Source organism: Tachyglossus aculeatus, chromosome 16 (genome assembly GCF_015852505.1).
Source record: "Tachyglossus aculeatus isolate mTacAcu1 chromosome 16, mTacAcu1.pri, whole genome shotgun sequence".
NCBI lineage: Eukaryota > Metazoa > Chordata > Mammalia > Monotremata > Tachyglossidae > Tachyglossus > Tachyglossus aculeatus.
This window is the reverse complement of record NC_052081.1, coordinates 10,482,642-10,502,482: the sequence shown is the minus strand read 5'-3', so window position 1 is coordinate 10,502,482 and position 19,841 is coordinate 10,482,642. Positions and strand designations below refer to the sequence as shown.

General features: G+C 45.4%; 1 protein-coding gene across 1 annotated transcript; it reads right to left on the bottom strand.

Moving 5' to 3' along the window:
• Positions 1-1,874: 1,874 nt before the first annotated feature.
• Positions 1,875-19,469, bottom strand: FAM20B (FAM20B glycosaminoglycan xylosylkinase). Its single transcript, XM_038757767.1, has 7 exons — positions 18,960-19,469; positions 15,570-15,656; positions 14,603-14,712; positions 9,983-10,154; positions 9,600-9,791; positions 7,539-7,598; positions 1,875-6,021 (listed from the first exon to the last, which is right to left on the bottom strand). The coding sequence occupies exons 1-7, from the start codon at positions 19,334-19,336 to the stop codon at positions 5,790-5,792; spliced, it is 1,230 nt and encodes a 409-aa protein (XP_038613695.1). The 5' UTR covers positions 19,337-19,469; the 3' UTR covers positions 1,875-5,789.
• Positions 19,470-19,841: the final 372 nt, after the last annotated feature.

Below are 19,841 nucleotides of genomic sequence, written 5' to 3'. Positions count from 1 at the left end.
ATGCCAGTGGCTTTCTTCTCCGGAACACCTGTGATATGGTGGATCCGGAACATCCCAGAGGAATGGGACTCCCAGGGCAGAGGTGATGTGTACTCAACTGTTTACTGGCTGAAAACACAATAAACAAGAGAGGCCTAATCAATCAATCGTATTTATTGAGCACTTACTGTGTGCAGAGCACTGTACTAAGCGATTGGGAAGTACAAGTTGGCAACATATAGAGACAGTCCCTACCCAAAAGTTGGCAACGTATAGAGACAGTCCCTACCCAACAGTGGGCTCACAGTCTGGAAGGAAGCAGTGTGATCTAGTGGATAGAGAGTGGGCCTGGGAGTCGGAAGGAGCTGGATTCTAATCTCGGCTCTGCCGCTTGCCTGCTGTGGGACTTTGAGCAAGTTACTTAACTTCTCTGTGCCTGTTACCTCATCTGTTAAAATGGGGATTTAGACTGTGACCCCATGTAGGACATGGAATCTCTCCAACCTGATTGGCATGAATAGAACCCAGCACTTAAGTACAGTGCCTGGCACAGAGTAAGTGCTTAACAAATACAATTGAAAAAATACCCCAAAACCAAAAACAGAATTCCGTTTAAGAACCCATTATACTTTGTGCCTTGGGCACCAGCTTGATGTATGAATACTATTCCCTTGATGCCTTAAGGCCCCACGCCAACACAACGAGAAAGCTACTGAGTCAAGGACAGGACCCTGAACTACTCGCCTACATTGCCCCATTATATCCCCCAACACAGACCTCTTCAACAGGTGGGAGTGTTTTGGTGAGCAGGCTCCTGAACACCCACTCTAAACCCACTTGGCAGTGACCTTCCTGCACTGACTCTAGGGAGTAACAAAGGATGAACTTTCCTCAAACTCAAAGCACAGACTAGGGACGTCGGAAAGGACCGTCTTAATATGAGACCTAGTATACAGACCAATATCTCGCAAGCATGTACCTCGGCTCTTTGCCAGTTATTTTTGCTCTTAGAGATTTTTCAGTGGGGTGAGAGGCAAGGTTGAGGTCACCGAAGGCAAAAGTTCCTTTTTTCCTGAAAGTCGCACCCAAGGCAATTCCCATTTTCCTTCAGCCATGGAGCCTAGCAGAAAAAGTACAGGTCTGGAAGTCAGAGGTCCTGCGTTCTAATTCTCATTCTGCCACTGTGGGCTGTGACAACACAGGCAAGTCTCTTAACATCTCTGTGCCTCAGTTTCCTCATCTGCAGAATGGAGATTCTATACCCATTCTCCTTCTTTAATTGTGAGCCCCATGTGGGTCAGGGACTGGGTCTGACTGATGATCTTGTCTGAACCCCCAAAACTTAGTAGTACTTGGCTCCTAGTATGTGCTTAACAAACACCACAATTATTATTATATTATATATATATATATATATATATATCTCCAAAGAGTCTTCAGTTCTTACCTGAAAGTGGCCCCACAGCTTAATCAGAGTTCTTCTTCCCTGCCACCAGAAACTGTCCAAGGCGGGCTGATCAAGCCCTCTGGACTGTAAGATCATTGTGGGCAGGTAACCTATCAACTCTCATACTGTACTCTCCCAATTGCTTAGTACAGTGCTCTGCACACAGTAAGCACTCAATAAATATGACTGAACAACAAGCATGACAAAAAGTGAAATACACTGTGTAAATCCTGACCAATGATTTGGCACTAACCTGCTAACAATAAGTAAGTTGGCTTACAGATCTTTTCCATCTGGCTCAGTCAAACCATCCTAAGGAGGTCACAGGAATGGGTGCACCCACAAAGCTACTGCCTTCCTAACCCTTAGGGAAGCAGGTAGAAAACTGGAAGAAAATTCCTGGAAATGTCCTGAGAGAGGGAAAGAAAATGCATGAGAGAGACCATCCAACAGTGCTTATGAAAATCTTTATTCACTTCACATTTCTTGATTCAGAGTTTAAACCCATGGAACACCACTTGTAAAGTTAGGGTTGCATTTTGTTGCTCTTGCTGGCATCTCTTCTGATCAAGAACCACCTCTATTTGTGCAGCTGCTCCAAAATGAATCCCCCTTGACAGCTTAAAGCAGAAGCTGGGTCCTACCTTCTCCCCCTCCCAAGCTGCCACAGTGAATAAGTTACCTTCTCAATAAATTATCCCCAGGCCCCCCACCCCATCCCAATACTTTTCTGAATGATTCTTCAGTTCATTAAAAGCCTGTGGCAGAGTTGATTCCAGGTAGCTCCCCTTCCCCGGCACCCTCCTGTCACCTAATTGTCTACTTGCTCCCTCAAGGAAGCAGGAAAATCATCTATTTAACTAGCTCAGGAACTCAGGAGATGCATTTTAACTAGTCTAACTTCAAGTGCTTCAGCAATATAAGTTCAGGTCCCTTGTGGCAACAAATTAGTTATGTGCTCTCCCTGGCTATCGCTACCCCTGGGAAATGAAAGGATTCTCTTCTCCCTGAATGCTGAAACCTTCAGCAACATGCTCTTTCGATCTGGGCTATCTTCATTTAAATAAGGTTGCTAATTGACATACAGATACCTTATTTGCTTTCACTAAGGTGTGGCCAAGCACTGGTGTTCCTCAAGTTTGGACAGGGCCATGGGAATGATGGAGTGGGCTAGGAGGATGGGACAGGGATGGTTTTGGCGCGTAGAACAGTGCTTGGCACATAGTAAGTGCTAATCAACTACCATTATTATGAACCTTTACTCAGGAAAAAAATGAGCTTCTTAAAAGTCATGCTGACTTCAGGAGGAAAAGGCCCTCTCTATTACCCATCACTTATGCTCTTTCCTACTAATATATGACTAAAATGACCAGGACATTTGATCATTTTAACAACAAACACTATAGCTCTTTCTTTCCTTCTTTGCCTTTTCTGAAGAAATCCAGGGCACTCACTCCACAATACTGACAAGTAGAGGATAACTCTCTGGCACCAAAGAGGCATTATGCAATGATCCATGAGCAAATCCAGTTCGGCCCCTTAATATGCTTATGTGGCAAGGTTATTTAGATTTTTTTTCCACCCTTAAAACACCCTGTAGTAATGGACACTTCTGGGGTGTGTGTGAGTGTTGGGGGTGGGGGGGGGAGAAAGCTTTCAAAACCACATTGCCACTCAAGACTTCAGAATTGATGCTTCAAAAAGTAGAGATATGAACAACCTCTAATACCAACTTTTCAGTTTCAGGAAATGCTAAAAGATATGCTTGCCCATCTAAATAATACCAAATCCACTGAGTGCTAGATTTGGGATTGGACAGATGCTCATACAACTCAGGGCTGACTGAACAGCCTCCTCTCGATGGACAAGGAGCAAAGTTTAGTGTTTGAAGTTCGAATGAAACCATTCAGAAAGAGGACAGACTGTCATAAATCACCTTTTTTTGGTTACATTTCATCCAACTGATCTTGGTATTGATGAAATTTAGGGTTGTATAGCTCAGCTCCATGCCAGATTTTCCAAGGCTCCTTCCAATCCAGTGTTAACTTAGAACATGTTCTGCTCTCCTCCCTCAGATAATACATATCACAACCACCAATTGGTCCAACTCCAGCATGACATATTAGTCTAACTGTGACCTGTCCCGAGCTCCATGCAGTTTGCTAGAAACAGTGGGTGCCCAACAACCTCCCCACTGTTTCTTCTTTAAAAAGTGAGTCTTTTGCCTTAAACATCCAGAATGAAATCCGCTGTTTGGAGGGAAACTTCCATTCAAAACTGCAGGAGGTTCTGAAAAGACATCAACCAATATTTTCCCTTCTCTCCCACATCTTGCAAACGATATCAAGGGAGCATTTAACACACAGGGCTGATCTCCTGAGATTCCGCTAAGTCTCTGTACTTCTCTCAGAGAAATTTAAAGGCAGGCACAGTCCATGGTTACTCTCACACTTCCATTAAACTTTCCCTGAATATAAGGCAAGAGTCCTGATACTTTAATACATTTCTTCTCCCTTTCCAGAAACTAAAAGTATTTTCTGCATTCACCTGTCCTACTCAACTCAAGATACCTTTTGTGACAATCCATTCTTCTGCATGTCTGAGGCAGGTATGTTCAAATCCCCTATTATTGCAAAGAGATTACAAGTGATTTCATATTTTTAGAAAATTTAACCTCAAGTCCAAACCTGGTGCAAGAGTCTGGTTTGCTTCAGCCTGGCCCAGATTGGCCAGCATCTGCTGCTCCATTATCTCTCTGGGTTTCCTCTGCTCAAGAGAGGCACCAAGTTCAAGAGGCAGAAAGGGAGCTGGACGGACAAATACATGGGCAAATGTGCCCCATGTCTAGTCTCCTCGGGGCTGGGCTCTGTCCCATTGGTCTCCCACAAGTAACTACACATTGCTCTCCTTTTCCCAGAACAGAAGAGCAGGCCTTGCTTAGAGCAACTTCAAGTCGGCTATGGTTCAGACACCAGAAGCAGAGCCAGGATACTGTACAGTGGGCTAAGAGCACATAATGGGAAAAAAGGGAAGAATGGAGATGGGAAAGGAAGAAAGAAACCAATTTCCAAATCACTGAATCTTGAGGTTACAAACTGCACAAAGCACACACAACGTAAAGGCTCAGAAAGTCCAGGAGATTTTAGTGAAACCCTTCTCTCCACCACATTCGCATCTTTTCTGTAAACTCAGTAGCTGGAAGACGCACACACCTATGCCCCGGTCCAAGAGGCAGACCCTGGCCTGCTACACTTCCTCAGCCCAGAAGCTTCAATACCCCTCAGTGCTCCATTCCCAAGAACCGAGACGGCAGGGGGGCAAAGAGCCAACAGGAGGAGACGGAAGAGACCAGTAGTAACCAACTGTGTTCCTCAGTCAGCTCTTGTTCGTCCTGAAAGCGGCTGCCTCCCCTGCCCCTCACCATCCTAAAAGAACAACTTTATGCAGTCCAACAGATGCACCACACAAAATGATTTTTGGTTAATTCAGACACATGATCATGAGAACATTGATTCTGTTCTGGACCTAATAACAGTCTAGTCTATATGGACCTGAAGGACTGAAATGCAGTGTTTCGGGGACCCTGCTTTCATCTTTAGGCACTGAATGAGCCATTGCTCCTAGTGCTACAATGCAACCACAACTTCCCCACCTCAACACTGCAGTTGAACTGCTTCTGGGGCAGAACACTTTCCTGCCTCTGCACTCTGTGGGGTTAGCGAAGCAGCACACCCTCCTCCCAGACTCCTTTATTGAAAGGAGACTTTGGGAAAAAGACAATTCCACCCCATTAAGGGAGTGCTATCTATGTTTTAACTTAGTGCACAGTTTGACTCACCACCACGCCACCATTTCTGCCACCTCTTTAAGAGGCTGTACTTGCCTTAATCAGCACACTGCTGGTTAAATGGCATGGTGGAGTGAGCTAAAATTCCCCTTGACAGCGGCCAGGGAATGGGGGAAGAAAGGAAGGAAAGAAGGAAGGAAGGAAGGCCTGTAGGGTCCCAACTCACACAGCCTCTCCAGACCATTCTCCAGACTCATGTCCAAATTTGACGCTCTGCTGCATTAGTCCACCAGCACTGGACTGCAATGCCCACTGCCTCTATCGGACCCATCCCAGTGGCCAAAGCAGAGGAAGTCAGAAGGCCACGTGGGGATGCCCGAATGCCCCAAAGCTTCCGGTTACTGCTTTTGCTTTTTATGGAAAAACACCAAAGAAACCCAAAGCTACCCTGTACCCCTGCACAATGTTTACTGCCGGCTTTTTTTCAGTCTTTCCATCCATCCATTTCCATTTGGAATTGCTTGTGCTGTTTTTCTATCAGTTGTAAAAAGGAGTTTCATCTGTTTCCCCATAAAATTACAGGTGGGAGAGGGTCATCCTGTCCTCCACCAGCACGGTGTCTGTTCCAAACTGGTCAATGCACTGCTTCACAGTTGCCAAGATACTCATGAGCCGTTGATCCAAAGCATCCAAGTGGGAGTCGGACAGCACTGGAGAAATGGGATCATGGGACATGGCAGATTTTAAGGCAGATCTCAGCACGCCATTCTTCAGGTAGCTCAGCCTGTTCCAGGTGGAGACCCGGATGCTGGAAAACAACAGAGCAGCCCACATCACCTACAGGCCCCCTCTGGGCCCTGAGCTTGAGACAGAAGGAGAGGAAGTATTTTTTTTTTTTTTAAATCCTTTCTCCAGAAGGCTCTTACCTGCCTCTGTTGCAGCCATATCCCCTAGAAGATTAGCAAAGGGAATGGGGAAGGAGTAATCTGATATGATAGCACTTGTTCTACGGAAGGTAATCACCAGTTCAATGTCAGCTGCACAGACAAAAAGTCAGGCAACCAGAGAGAAGTGGTCACAATTACAAACAAGTGCTTATTAAGCTGTTCATCTTGCTGAATCTGCCAATCAAGCCTGTCTAGTTTCAGTCATTTAATCTTTTAACTACCACATCTTCCTCTGCAAAGTCACATGCCAGGACATTGGTCATCCTTGGAAAGAGTGTTGGAGGGTGACCAACTAAGCCATTTTAGCAGGCTTAGCTGGAACAGTAGCCTCTGTCGCTTTCAGTTACCCTTTCACAGCCACCGCTGCCATCTCTGGAATTCAGACTGCTGCTCCCAAGATTTATGAGGCCACATCAGGACACCCTGCTGCTCTCCCCACCTCTGCATGGCTACCAGGAATTGAGGAGGTGCCAGCACCCCCAGCTCACCAATTTTCAGGCGTTCTACCAACGCTTTCCACCCTCTAATGGCACTGCGGCTGTTTTTGATTGACCAGGGCCACTCTGTTGTCCTGACTTCTGGAGCGGTATTATACATCTTGAAGGTGCTCGGATATTTGGGGATGGTGATATTTTGCATTTCTGTGGTAACTCACACATAAAGATAGGTTGCAAGCCGACAGTCAGAAGAGTCAAAACCTGCTAATAGCTATTTCTGCAGTAATAAGTAACAATGGACTCTGAATTCCAATAATCCAAGCTGAAGCTACAGGTGCTTGAGCAAACAAATTTAGACTTTTACTTAATGGCCAAAGGGTGGACATTTGTTTTGGTCAGTTATCCAAACTTTGAATGATCTATCCTACTGTTGGTTTCAATTCGCTTAGATGAATGGCTTTCTACTGTGGTGTTTTCTAGAGCTGAATGCTACTGAAAGAGCAAAAGCAGACATTTATTGAGAGGCCCTCTTGATTATGAGGCTCCTGGACAATCTGTTGCATCTCCTGCTATTCTCTGGGTCCTCCTTCTCCATGTGTCACCTTGAAGCTGAGTGCTGCCAAACTCCCACAAATATTCAAAGCAGCAATGGCCTTGGCCGGAAATGAGCCTTTAGATTCCACTCCAAAGTCCCGCTTTCTGAAATCCTGTTTTTATTGATGCTAGTTTCCTTGACTGATATAGCAGTTGTGAAATATCTTTGAAAGCCAAGTAGCTTTTAAGGTGGCCTAGACACCTACACGAGCATCAGGAAGTCTTAAAACAAAGAACACCAATGTGCTGTATATCTTTAACTTGAGCGGAAGTAGAAAATTCAAGTCGGTGGTTTGGCAAAGGGAAAGGGATGGGAAGGGGCACTTTCAGGGAGGGGCATTACTTACATGCAACATTGATAGAGAGGGGCAAGAATGCTTCTCTCATCCAGCGAGGGATTTCCAAAGCTGAAAAAAAAATTAAGAGCTAGCAAATCAGCCGTAAGAACCAATGCCCTTCCCACTCATAGCAAGTGCTATAAGGACTTCAAGTCTGATACCAGATAATTTCTTGCTTCAGCAGGTCAAATCATTTAAATTAAAAAATGAACAGGGTGTGACCAATTAGACATATTATCCCCCAGAGCTAAGGCTGAAGTACCTGACAGACAGCAAGAGCATTCACTAACACAGCCCTTTATCTTGCCAAGACATCCCTAGGTGCTTTAGCATAGCTGTACAGATAAGGAACAATACAATCCAGTGTGACACTAAGCCATGGGGAGAAAAAAAAACCTGTTTGGTTTAAGACTCCTGAAAAAAGTGCCATTTAGTAGAAATCACTCAGCTTAGGTTCCCCAAACCAAGCATGTGAGATAATGATGTGAGCAGGAGGAAGGGACTAAATCTGACAAATTCTAAACCTTTACTCTGTTCTTGAGATGACTGGAGGGCTAGGATAGTATTTAGCACACTGATGACTTCACAAATACCAACAACCAGCCACAACCTCAACTCCAAACAGCTCAGTAGCATATATACACATGGCACAGTAAAAAGGAGGCTATTTTCACAAACAAGGTCAAAAGCATCAGTACACAAGGAGTTACTGGCAATTTGGGGCCTTGTTTGGATGGTGAGCCGGCTGTTGGGTAGGGACCGTCTCTATATGTTGCCAAGTTGTACTTCCCAAGCGCTTAGTACAGTGCTCTGCACACAGTAAGCGCTCAATAAATACGATTGAATGAATGAATGAATGATGGTTCAGGGCCAGGTGGTCCAAAGAGAGGCAGAGGTATCTTTCCATCTCCAAATTCAGCTCCTTGGTTCATTACAGAGCTCCTGGCTTTGGTGCATTCCTAGAGGCTTGCTAATAATCTTTGGTCTTATGGATTGGAATTTCAGAGTCTGTTCTCAAGAATTTGAATTACTTCAATATTGGTCTGGGGTTGGGAGGGTGGAGGGGAGAAACATTGCTCTGGGACTCAGGGGACCTGGGTTCTAGTCCTGGTTCTGCCTGTACTTGGGCTCACATATAGCTGGCTAGTATTAGAACATAAACATCCCAATATGTCCCAGTATATTCTTCCCCCATGCCAAACAGTGTGCAAGTTTTAAAGAAAGGATGACCACTAAAATGGATAAGAGAAATAATAGACGGTCACATTCTTAGGGTTGTGCAAGCCATTAGCACTAAAACCTATTCCTCTGCCAAAGTTCTGGGTCCTAATGTCTCGGGGTCCAGGATCAACATTTGTTCCTGACAGAATATTTCATCGCACACTAATTGTGAGGCACGGTAACAGAGGAAAACAGTGTAAATTAAAGACAGTTCCTGTCCTTAGAGAGCTCCTAGTTTTACAAAATGCTAAGGGATGACTTCTACCCTAAACAGACCCCCAGCTACAACTAAAGGTGGAAACTGTTCTTATGTCATTATGTCACTGTTAACCGTTAATCGATCTCTCCTCACTGTGCCTTTAAAGAGCTGTGTCTCAGGGGCCTTAAGGGGAGATCCAAACCATACTGAAATCACTCTAAAAACTAAACACAAACCAGAGCCACATTTGGAGTCACAAACTAGTGTGGAACTTATTGGACTATTATAGCCAACTGGCTTGGAACGGATTTGGACTGTCAAATCCATCTCTCTTTACCAAAATGTCTGGACATCCTGGTTAGGCAAGTGCAGGAGCATCATCATCATCATCAATCGTATTTATTGAGCGCTTACTATGTGCAGAGCACTGTACCAAGCGCTTGGGAAGTACAAATTGGCAACATAAGAGAGCAGAGACTAGGTCTCATTGTCTTTGAGAGGTCTTGGGATTAGAGTGGGCTGGCTAAAAGAAGAAAGCTGGGAATTCTAATGGGAGCCGATACAAGGATAAAGTATGGGGAGGAAAGGCCTCCTTTGTTGTGGCCACTTAAGGCACCCACTAAAAGTAACAGGGCTGCTGTTCCCCCTACCTTTTGGCATTATCGAGGAGGATGAGCATGCTGGCCCCCTCATCGTCTTGAAAGCTCTCGTAGTGATGGCGGTCGGCATTGCCAATCAGGTAGTCAAAGACAGAGGTGTCGATGATGTCCAGAAGGCGCGGGCCAGAGTCATAGGGGGAGGTCTTCTTTACAGCCTCACAGTAGCTCTCGTCATATTCCCACCTGGAGGCAGGCAGCATCACCAGGGTTATTTAAGAGCGCCCATACGGTACTCGGTACTGTGCAAAACAAAGAGAAGACAAAGTCCCCGCCCAACAGGCTCACCCCTGGCTTCCACGGCCCTTTGAGGTTCACAGTCCAGCCAGGGAAACCCAGCCTCTCACACGGCAGGACACCGGGCCGGGTCATTTTACCTGGCCAGCTTGCCCTCTCGGTAAGTTCTGCCCCAGGGGTGCCGGTGCTTCTGCAGAGGCCAGACGTCCGGGAGCCACAGGGTGACGGATCCCTCCATGATGTCTCCATCTGCACAGGCTGGCTCCGTTTCACGGCAATAGTAACACTTTCCGTAGAAACAGGTGCTGTTACCTTAGAGAGAGAAAGACAAATGCAAATACGGAGGAGCTAAAAAAAACCTACGCTTTTCCCTAAAGGGAGCAGGAAAGCAGCTGGGTACATTAGAGCCATGACTGACTCATTTACCATGAATCAAGAAAAAATTCCACCCTCTTGCCCCCATAAATCTTAAAGTTGAGAAATCCATTCTGGTTTGTTTTTGACTGTGAGCCCGTTGTTGGGTAGGGACCGTCTCTATATGTTGCCAAGTTGTACTTTCCAAGCACTTAGTACAGTGCTCTGCACACAGTAAGCGCTCAATGAATAATAATAATAATAATAGTTTTGGGTTTTTTTTTGGGGGGGGGGAGTGTTAATGATATTTAAGCTTTTACTATGTGCCAGGCACTGTACTAGAACAGTGCTTGGCACATAGTAAGCACTTAATACCAACATTTATTTATTTATTTTACTAAGCACTGAGGTAGATACAAAACACAGTCCCTGTCCCACATGGGGCTCACAGTCTTGATCCCCATTTTACAGATGAAGGAACAAAGGCACAGAGAAGTTAAGTGACTTGCCCCAGGTCATACAGCAGACAGGTGGCAGAGCCATGATTAGAATTCAGATCCTTCTGCCTTTCAGGCCTGTGACCTACCCACTAGGTTACATTGCTTCTCTATCTTTTTTTTTGAGGTAGAAGACCCTAAAGGGAACTCAATGACAAGAAGGATTTATAAGAGAAGCAGCATGGTCTAGCAACAGGAACACAAGCTTGGGAGTCAGAAGATGTGGGTTCTAATCCCGGCTCGGCAATCTGTCTGCTGTGTGACCTTGAGCGACTCACTTAACTTCTCATTGCCTCAGTTATCTCATCTGTAAAATGGGAATTAAGAATGTGAGCTCCACATGGGACAGGGACTGTGAGCAACCTTATTATCTTGTATGTATCTCAGTGCTTCGAACAGTGCTTGGCACACAGTAAGAGCTTAAGAAATAGCATAAGTATTGTAAGGCAAATCCAGTTCTTCCAACTCCTAGGCCCATGCTCTTTTCCACTAGGCTACTCTGCTTGGGAAGATGTCTCAAATACACGCAACTCCCTAGATAAATTAAAGGCTTCATATCTTACTCCCTTCCCTCCAACTGGCTCTGTGCATCGCCAAACAGAAAAAAAACTGGGAGGACCTTCTGGAGAGAAGGACCCTGAACTGTCTGCTTTACTCAGGAAAGGGTGAAGAAGCTTTCTTACGCTTCTCAATAATTATGTGTAAATAGGATGCATTTTTTTATGGCATTTATTAAGCGCTTGCTATGTGCAAAGAGGATACAAGTAATCAGGTTGTCCCACGGGGGCTCACAGTCTTCATCTCCACTTTACAGATGAGGGAACTGAGGCACAGAGAAGTGACTTGCCCAAAGTCACACAGCTGACAATTGGCTGAGTAGAGATTTGAACCCATGACCTCTGACTCCAAAGCCCATGCTCTTTTCCACTGAGCCTCGCTGCTTCTCCTTTCAAGGCTAACATAATCCTGCAATTTATTCATTTACTTGTGGGAGGAGGTGCACAAAACCCCAGAAATACCATAGCACAACAACCAACTTTTATCATTTTTTTTTTATGGTATTTGTTAAGCGCTTACTTTATGCCAGGCACCGTACTGAGCACTGAGGTAGACACAAGCTAATCAGGTTAGACACAGTCCGAGTTCCACATGGGGCTCATGGACTTAATCCCCACTTTGCAGATGAGGTAACTGAGGCACAGAGAATAAAAAGAATAATAATGATGGCATTCGTTAAGTGCTTACTATTTGCCAAGCACTGCTCTAAGCGCTGGGATAGATTCAAGGAAATCAGGTTGTCCCACGTGGGGCTCACATTCTTCATCTCCATTTTACAGATGAGGTAACTGAGACACAGAGAAGTTAAGTGACTTGCCCAAAGTCACACAGCTGACAAGTGATGGAGCTGGGATTAGAACCCACGACCTCTGACTCCCAAGCCCGTACTCTTGTCACTGAGCCACGGTGACTTGCTCAAGATCACACAGCAGACAAGTGGTGGAGCTGGGATTAGAACTCACATCCTTCTGACTCCCAAACCCAAGCTTTATTCACTAGACCACACTGCCTCTCTATCTTTTTTTGAGGTAGAAGGCTCTAAAGGGAACTCAACGACAAGAATGATTTATAAGGGAAGATTTGGAAAAGTTTATTCATCAGGAGAACTGCATTCATTTCTCCCCCACCACTGCATCTTTGCTCCCTAGAGCCCGCCAATAAAATTTACTATAACAGAAGCTTTCTATGGGCAGAGGAACTAATTCTGAGTTTACCAGACAGAATTCCTCCTTCCTCAACCTGATGCACATTCTGCTGCCTGAGGAAATGTAATAAATCTCTGTAAATGGATTAAGGACTGAGTAAATATCTTACTCATTTCTAGCCATGCAAATTCACTAAGTAATTCAAAGTATCATTCTTGGGCAACTACTTTGCCAAGGGACTGATAAAGAGATCCATTTGGTTTGGGTCATTACTCCTGGTTAGTCGTTAACTGTCAAAAAGTGCCTGTGAAGAAGTTATGGGATTCTCATCAATTAATAGTAGAGAGAGATAGTCTGCAACAAGTCAGTGACATGGTGGATTTCTAATTATTGTGTAAAACCTTCACCGTCTGGACTCTTCTAAGGATCTAAACTATGAAATCATTTAAGCATTCAGGTTAATGGACATAAATATAAATCCAATTCCTTTAGAGGGATTTCCAGTTTTCCTTTCTTCTTCTGGAGCAATTTGAGGCCCACCTAATAATGTCAACTTAAACAGGGATGACGTCAATTGGGTTGGAGACATTTTCATATGTTACCTGTACTCTGTTAAAATGTGGCTGCGCAGGATTTGAAAACGGGGAGAGTCTAGCTTTCAGCCTGGGAGTCCCATGTGGGAAAGGGACTGAGTCCAATCCGATTGTCTTGCGTCTGCCCCAGTGTCTGGCGTTTAATAAATGCTTTAAAAATACTGTAATTTTCTGTGGCACCAGTCCTTATTATCAATCATGGGGACTGGCCCATATTCATTCATTCAATCGTATTCATTGAGCGCTTACTGTGTGCAGAGCACTGTACTAAGCGCCCATTTGCTACCCATTCCTCATTTCAGAGGACTCTACCTTGGCTCTCACTCTGAAATGGGTGGGTTAAGGCCAGAGAGACCCAGCCCTGGCACGTAGGCGGATGGAAGTTATGGCAATGTCTCTTTCAGGGAGAAAGATAGAAAGGTAGGAACATGGGGCTCTCCCATCCTCAGGAGAGTTCCCTGCTTAATCCTCTGACTGTCAATGATAATGATGGGGTCGTCTGCTTATTTTTGTTTTTCGATAGGCAGGGGAAGGATATTGTTTTTGGTATTTGTTACGCACTTACAGTGCAAGGCACTGTTCTAAGCGCTGGAGTGTCTATAACCTCATCTAGTTGGACACAGTCCACGTCCCATATAGGGCACACAGTCTTAATCCCTGTTTTACAGATGAGTCAACTGAGGCACAGAGAAGTGACTTGCCCAACATCACACAGCAGACAAGTGGAAGAGTCAGAAGCAGAACCTAGGTCCTTCTGACGCTCAAGTCTATTCCCTATCCACTAGGCAACACTGCTTCCTTTTGAGAACGACGGACGAGGACCAGGCCTGAGGTGTCAGTAACAAGTGCCTGTGTAAAGAAACTGGTTACGGTGCTAGTGGTTTGCATAATGCCCCTTGACTCTCTCTCATCTCCTGCCAGTTACATTCCTGCGGGGGCACAAAATGCAACAAGCAAGTAAGTGGGCAGGGATGCAGCACCCACTGAAGTTCAAAACTGCCCAAGAGAGCTCAGGAAAGCATTTGGATGTGCGCTGTGAGAGAGCTAGATCCTGGCAACATAAATGGGCACCAGACCCTGATATAATCCCGGCTCCACCACCTGTCTGCTATGTGACCTTGGGCAAGTCACTTAACTTCTCTGTGCCTCAGTTAACTCATCTGTAAAATGGGGATTAAGACTGCGAGCCCTATTACCTGACTACCTTATATCTACCCAGCGCTTAGAACAGTGCTTGGCACATAGCAAGTGCTTAACAAATACCATCATTATTATTATTATATCGTAGACTCACAATAAGAGTCCAAGTCCATAAGAATATAAGCAATGCCATTATTGGGTCAGAACAATGGTCCATCAGCACAGCATTCAATCAGCCACAGTGGCAAAAGGTTGCCTGAAAAGAGGGTGAGAGCCAGATCTTAGCTGTAGGACTAGGGAATGAAAACTTTAGCACATAAATTTCCAGAATAACTGCAAAGGATGAAGAGAAAGTTAAGAGCCCCCCAGCCCCGCTGTGCCTTTCACGATTTAAAGCACGGGCTGAACCACTACGTTTGAAACTAATTAGGTTCAATATTTTCCCACTTAAATTTCCCCTACAGTCTCCTTACCAAGAGTTAGGAAGGTGCTGAGCAGCTGCTCTGTGGCAATGGGTTTGATCTCCGAGCGCAGGTTCACAAATCTGCCCACCACCAGCGGGGCTCGGCGGAAACCTAAGATCCTGGTTTGGACGTTAGGGGAGGGAAGAGAAAACAAGTCACTTGCAATGGGTTTTTGAAAAGCCACACAGCCCTGCCTATGCAGGCCTAGAAGTCGGATCGCTCAAGTCTCTAAGGAGCCAAGTCCCTGACAAAATCCAAAAGGAAATTTAGTTTGATCCTAAAATCTCTTGGAACAATTTAAGCTCCCCGCCCCTCTGTGATGTCCATTCTCTTTGTAAGAACGGAACAACTATCAATATCTGAGAACTGTCTAAAGGATGAGACTCAGGGAGCAAACTGGCCAGAAGAGGAGTTGGGGTGTCTCCTGAATTAGAACAGAGGACACATACACTGGACTATAAGAAAAATATTAATTCATACAATAAAATCCATTGAGCAAGGAGTTGTAAATTGAGGATTAGGCACTACATTCTTATTGGTTCTATTTAGGCTTACGATGCTGGGTGGGGGGGAGGCGGGCACTACAGCTACAAGTGCAACGACATACATTTTCAACAGTGACAAAATGCCAAGAAGCAACTCACCTGGCAAGGTAAATCCCTGAGACTTAATTTTAAGTTTTGAAAAAAACAAAAAAACTCTATGGAAAGTATGTTCCCTTCCTTTCCCTTTTCTGCCCTCCTCCATTTTTCCCCACTGTCTGAGGGCAATGGCTGCTGATCCCAGGCAAGGTTTGGTTCTGGCCTCACCTGGAGTTCAAATATTTGCTCTGATGCCACAGATGTAGATTTAAGAGGAGTGGAAAAAAAAATAGTGGGATCCAGGGAAGCAGAGTGAAATTTACTGGTGCTAAGAGCCTTATAAAATTTCAGTAACTACTCTAAGAAAGAGGCAAAACAATCCAAGAGTTACAAACCTGTCCAAATGAAAGGCTGCTACTTCTGCATTATGTCTATCATACCCGGCATATGGTTCTCCTTCTACCACATAATCTCGACTGTACCTGGAGTTGGAATGAACAGTGAGACAGATAGAAAAACAATTACTTCTCTCAGAGTTGCTAATGAGTATATCGAGCAGATTCCCAGATCTGGATCTGGGGTCTGCTGGCTTCTGAAACAACACTGATGAAGACTCCAAATGAAAGGATTTCCCAACTCAGACACAGTGAGGTGTTCGATAAGTGGAGTGATATCAGAAGACATTATTGCTGGGAGTACTGTCCCCTAGTCCACCCCTATCAGGCTTTGTGGAGAGGCTGAAAGAGTGCTTTTTTTGTTTCTTTCTCTCTTCAGCACTGACTTTGCTATTGCTCAAGAAGTTTTCACTGAGGACCGCAAGCATGAAACGCAAATGCATACTGCCTATTCTGGGAGAGAGTGATCAGTTGTATTTGAGTACTTACTATGTGCAGAGCACTGTGCCAAGCACTTGAGAGAGTACAACAGAATTAGCAGACATGTTCCCTGTCCATAACAAATTTACATTCTAGGAGACTTGGGACTGAAATCCTGAACTTGGCCTAAGAATCCCCTGAGGCCTCAGTTTCCCTCCATGAGCTCAGAACCCCAGGGCTGCAGGTGAATTGCAGTTAGATTGGTTCTATGTTTTTGGCTCACAATTTGGTCAACTCCGGGAGCAATCTCAGGCCTGCAGAACTGCCTGGTGGATGGCTGATCTGCCATGGGAAGATTAAGACTGTAAGCGCCACATGGGACAACCTGATTACCTTGTATCGACCCCTAGAACAGTGCTTGGCACATAGTAAGCGCTTAACAAATACCATCATTATCATTACCACAGAGAACCTATCAAACTACACTCTTCTCAGCCTTCTATTGTTTCAGGTTACAGCAAATGGTGGAAGGCCTCAAGTTTTTTCCTGGAAAGGATGAAGCGTACATGGGGGGGAAGAACAGGGCTTGACTCTCTCTGGTCTTCCTACAGTGGCTGCCCTGCACTACTGCGAGGATTTTAACCTCTTCAGGAAAAGCAATACTGACACCTCTCAGTTAAATCTGTGTTCAGCCTAAGAGGTCAGGCAACACTTAGGAGAGAACAATTGTTCCAGTGCCTAGAGGTGCTATTTTTGTATTTACTTAAGGAGTTCTGTTTCAGCCCAAGTGCCTCCTGAGAAGAAAATGCTCAAAAGAGGAGAAAATCCCTTTTCCATTACTAAAAAGATACATTATAACAGCAATTCAGGGAAAAAATATTTATGCATCCTCAACTCCTGCTACTCTTCTGCCTAGAGCTTCCTAAGTGGGAAATGGATCCAGCAAGCTTCAAAACAATGTTACACAAACTAGAGTCAAGTGGTGGTGGCTCCCCTTCGCCTCCCCTCATTCCTCAAATTCCCACAGCTCAAGTGGCCAAGAGCTTAGATTCAGTGGCACCGAGGGCTAGACTTCTAAGCATATCTTCTGGGCTAAGCAATTATAATGCATTTATGCTGAACAAAGCCGTACATCGCTCTTGGTTGAACATCAATTTCCACTCAAACACGGGCTGTTCAATGCATGCCCAGCACAGGCTGTTAACAGTACTGCAAATCTAATCATTCAGCCATTATTCTGGCTGCCACCAAATCGATAGACTCAGTGTCCAAATGCCTCAAACAGCTTGAACATCCTCCATCTGCCCAAACTCCTATTCAGCCAAGGAAAGGCCATGCTGCCTAGATATTGCCAGGGTCTATCCAACGCCAGCGACAGCAAGCTTCTTTTAGTGGTGCACTGAAGAGATACGCCCCTCAAACTGCTCTAAAGACTGCTTAAAACAAGGTTAAAACTCACTGGCATTAAGGGGTTAGGGGCAGGGCATAATTGAGGTTTATCAACTTTTCCTGTTGCATCCCACTTGCCCCAACACCCCATATGTATACCCCTCTAGACTGTAAGCTTGTTGTGGGCAGGGAACGCGTCTATCAACTGTTATAGTGTACTCTCCCAAGCACTTAGTACAGTGCTCCACACAGAGTAAGGGCTTAATATGATTAATTGATATGCTCCACTACCACAAACTGTCCATTTTTTTTTTTCAGTTTGACTTCTGGTTCTGCCTATATAGGACCATCCTGTTGTTGGGATGGATCCAAAGACGCAATGTATTATTCTCAGGAAAAAGTAGGTGAGGAAGAGGGCCATGTCTTGATACTGTGATTTCCATAAAGCAGCCTGTGTACGTCTTACTGTTACGGAGGCAGGGCTGATCCAATACATGTCTACCCAAGCCGAGCTGCCAGATGTCCACTGCTATTGTGGCGGTACAGATTTGGATTCCCTTAGCAGAGGGCCACCTCTCTCAAACCAATGAGGAGGTCCAAAAGGTCATACAAAAGCTGCCAGTAGATCACGCTCATCTCACCGAAGACAGACATCAGAGTCGGCTTCAAGACATTAACTTGCATTTACAACAGGGAAGAATAGCTTTTGAAGCCCAGGGAGGTCATGCTGGCAATTTGCTGGATATTCCAATGTTGCAGTCAATTTGCAAATCCTCCACTTCCAGCTTGATGTAATGATAGCGAAACAGGTGGAGGGAAGTTCTTCCGGGTCACGCCCAGGGTGAATTTAATGACCAGACAGCACCTGCCCACTCTAACCCAATCTCCCATGGCCCAGCACCCCCAGGATTGAGCATTCTCCTCCCAAACTAAATTCCCCTGCTCCCCACCATCGTCAGCTTCAATTTTCCTACTGTCCCTCTTCCTTACTTCCATGCATCCTGATCCCTCTCTCCTCTTTGGAATTATTTCATGAAAACTGGATCCACTCTCCTGGTGATCAGATCTAGTCGCAGGTTGAAAATTACAGCCACGTAACCCTGCAAACGAGCTGGGTGGCTTCCTCTCTCTGCTCCTGCACTGCAGAAAACCCCATCAAGCACATCAGACGTCTCAAAAGTTGCCACTGAGGTATGGGGACATGGCTAATGCTGGGAGAGTGTTTTACTTTCTACATAAGCCTTTCTGGACTTACACTGGTAATTCTAAGGAGGAAAATATCTAAAAAATGGAAACTCAATTTCTACTGCATCCCATCTGAGGTGACTTCACTTTATGTAGACCACTCACCCTACTGCAGATGCTTCCTGATGGAGTCAGGAAAAGCCACTGCTGAATACCATTAGGCTCACCAGCCTTTTCCTTGGTAATACAGTCTAGAAAACATGTCTAGCCACTAAAATGAGGCTGCAATTCTGTTCGATCAAAAGGGCCCCTCGGGCCAAGGCCCAGCCTGATTCTGAGTTTAAAGCAATTCAGAAACAGCAACTGGGTTGGTCTGAATTGAAGAAAAGGACTCACCGCTTAGGTTTGAAGACGACTTTCTGCCCTCCTTCCAGAATCAGCAAGGCTTTCAGCTGAGTCCCCTTATAGCCCACGTCGGCTTTGACGATCTTCTTGGTGGCCATCGCGTGCATGACGGCCCCCAATTCCGGGGTCTCCTCGGGATACACCTCCCGGGGCACAACCCACTGCGTGGCAATCTCCCAAGGCGACTGCAGAGTGTGATCCAGCCGGGGGTTCAGCTCCACACGGAGGCTCGACATCATGCGGTGAAAGGCCCGCTGGTCTTCTCGGTTGGCTGCGGAGGTGTCCAGGTTGTCGATCAGAAAAACCTTGGTGAAGATGAAGATGACCAGGAGGATGGCCAGCAGCACCACTCGCTGCTTCAGCTTCATGGTGACCACTCTCCTTTCTCCCCTGACTCAGTCTCTCTCTCTCTCTGATCAGGGCAAGGAGGTGGCCGTCTTCAAGGCGATCTCGCGTGTACCTCCTGGGCTAGCTGGTCTCATCATTGACACCCTCCTAGGCCTCCTGTAAACATCGAGATGTAAAAACTACAGTGAGAACTGGCCAGGGGCCCTGGACCTTTCCTTGACATGAGACATCCTTATATCACCAACACGCTACTCGCATTTCAGAAAGCTACAGATTTAAATTGGAACCTGTCCAGTGGAGCAGCAAGGGGTGGAAACTAGCTAAGCCTACTACTTTTGACTTAAGAACTTGAGTTCTGATTTTGTGATCCAGTCACTTGGGAAGAGTCATACTACAAGATGAATTACTCAATAGTTCTAGCATTTAATGCAGACACAGTGACTGCTCTGATACAAATGTGTAATCGATAGGGCACTGGCCTCTCAATCAATCACTGGCATTCATTGAGCACTAGTGTGCAGAGCA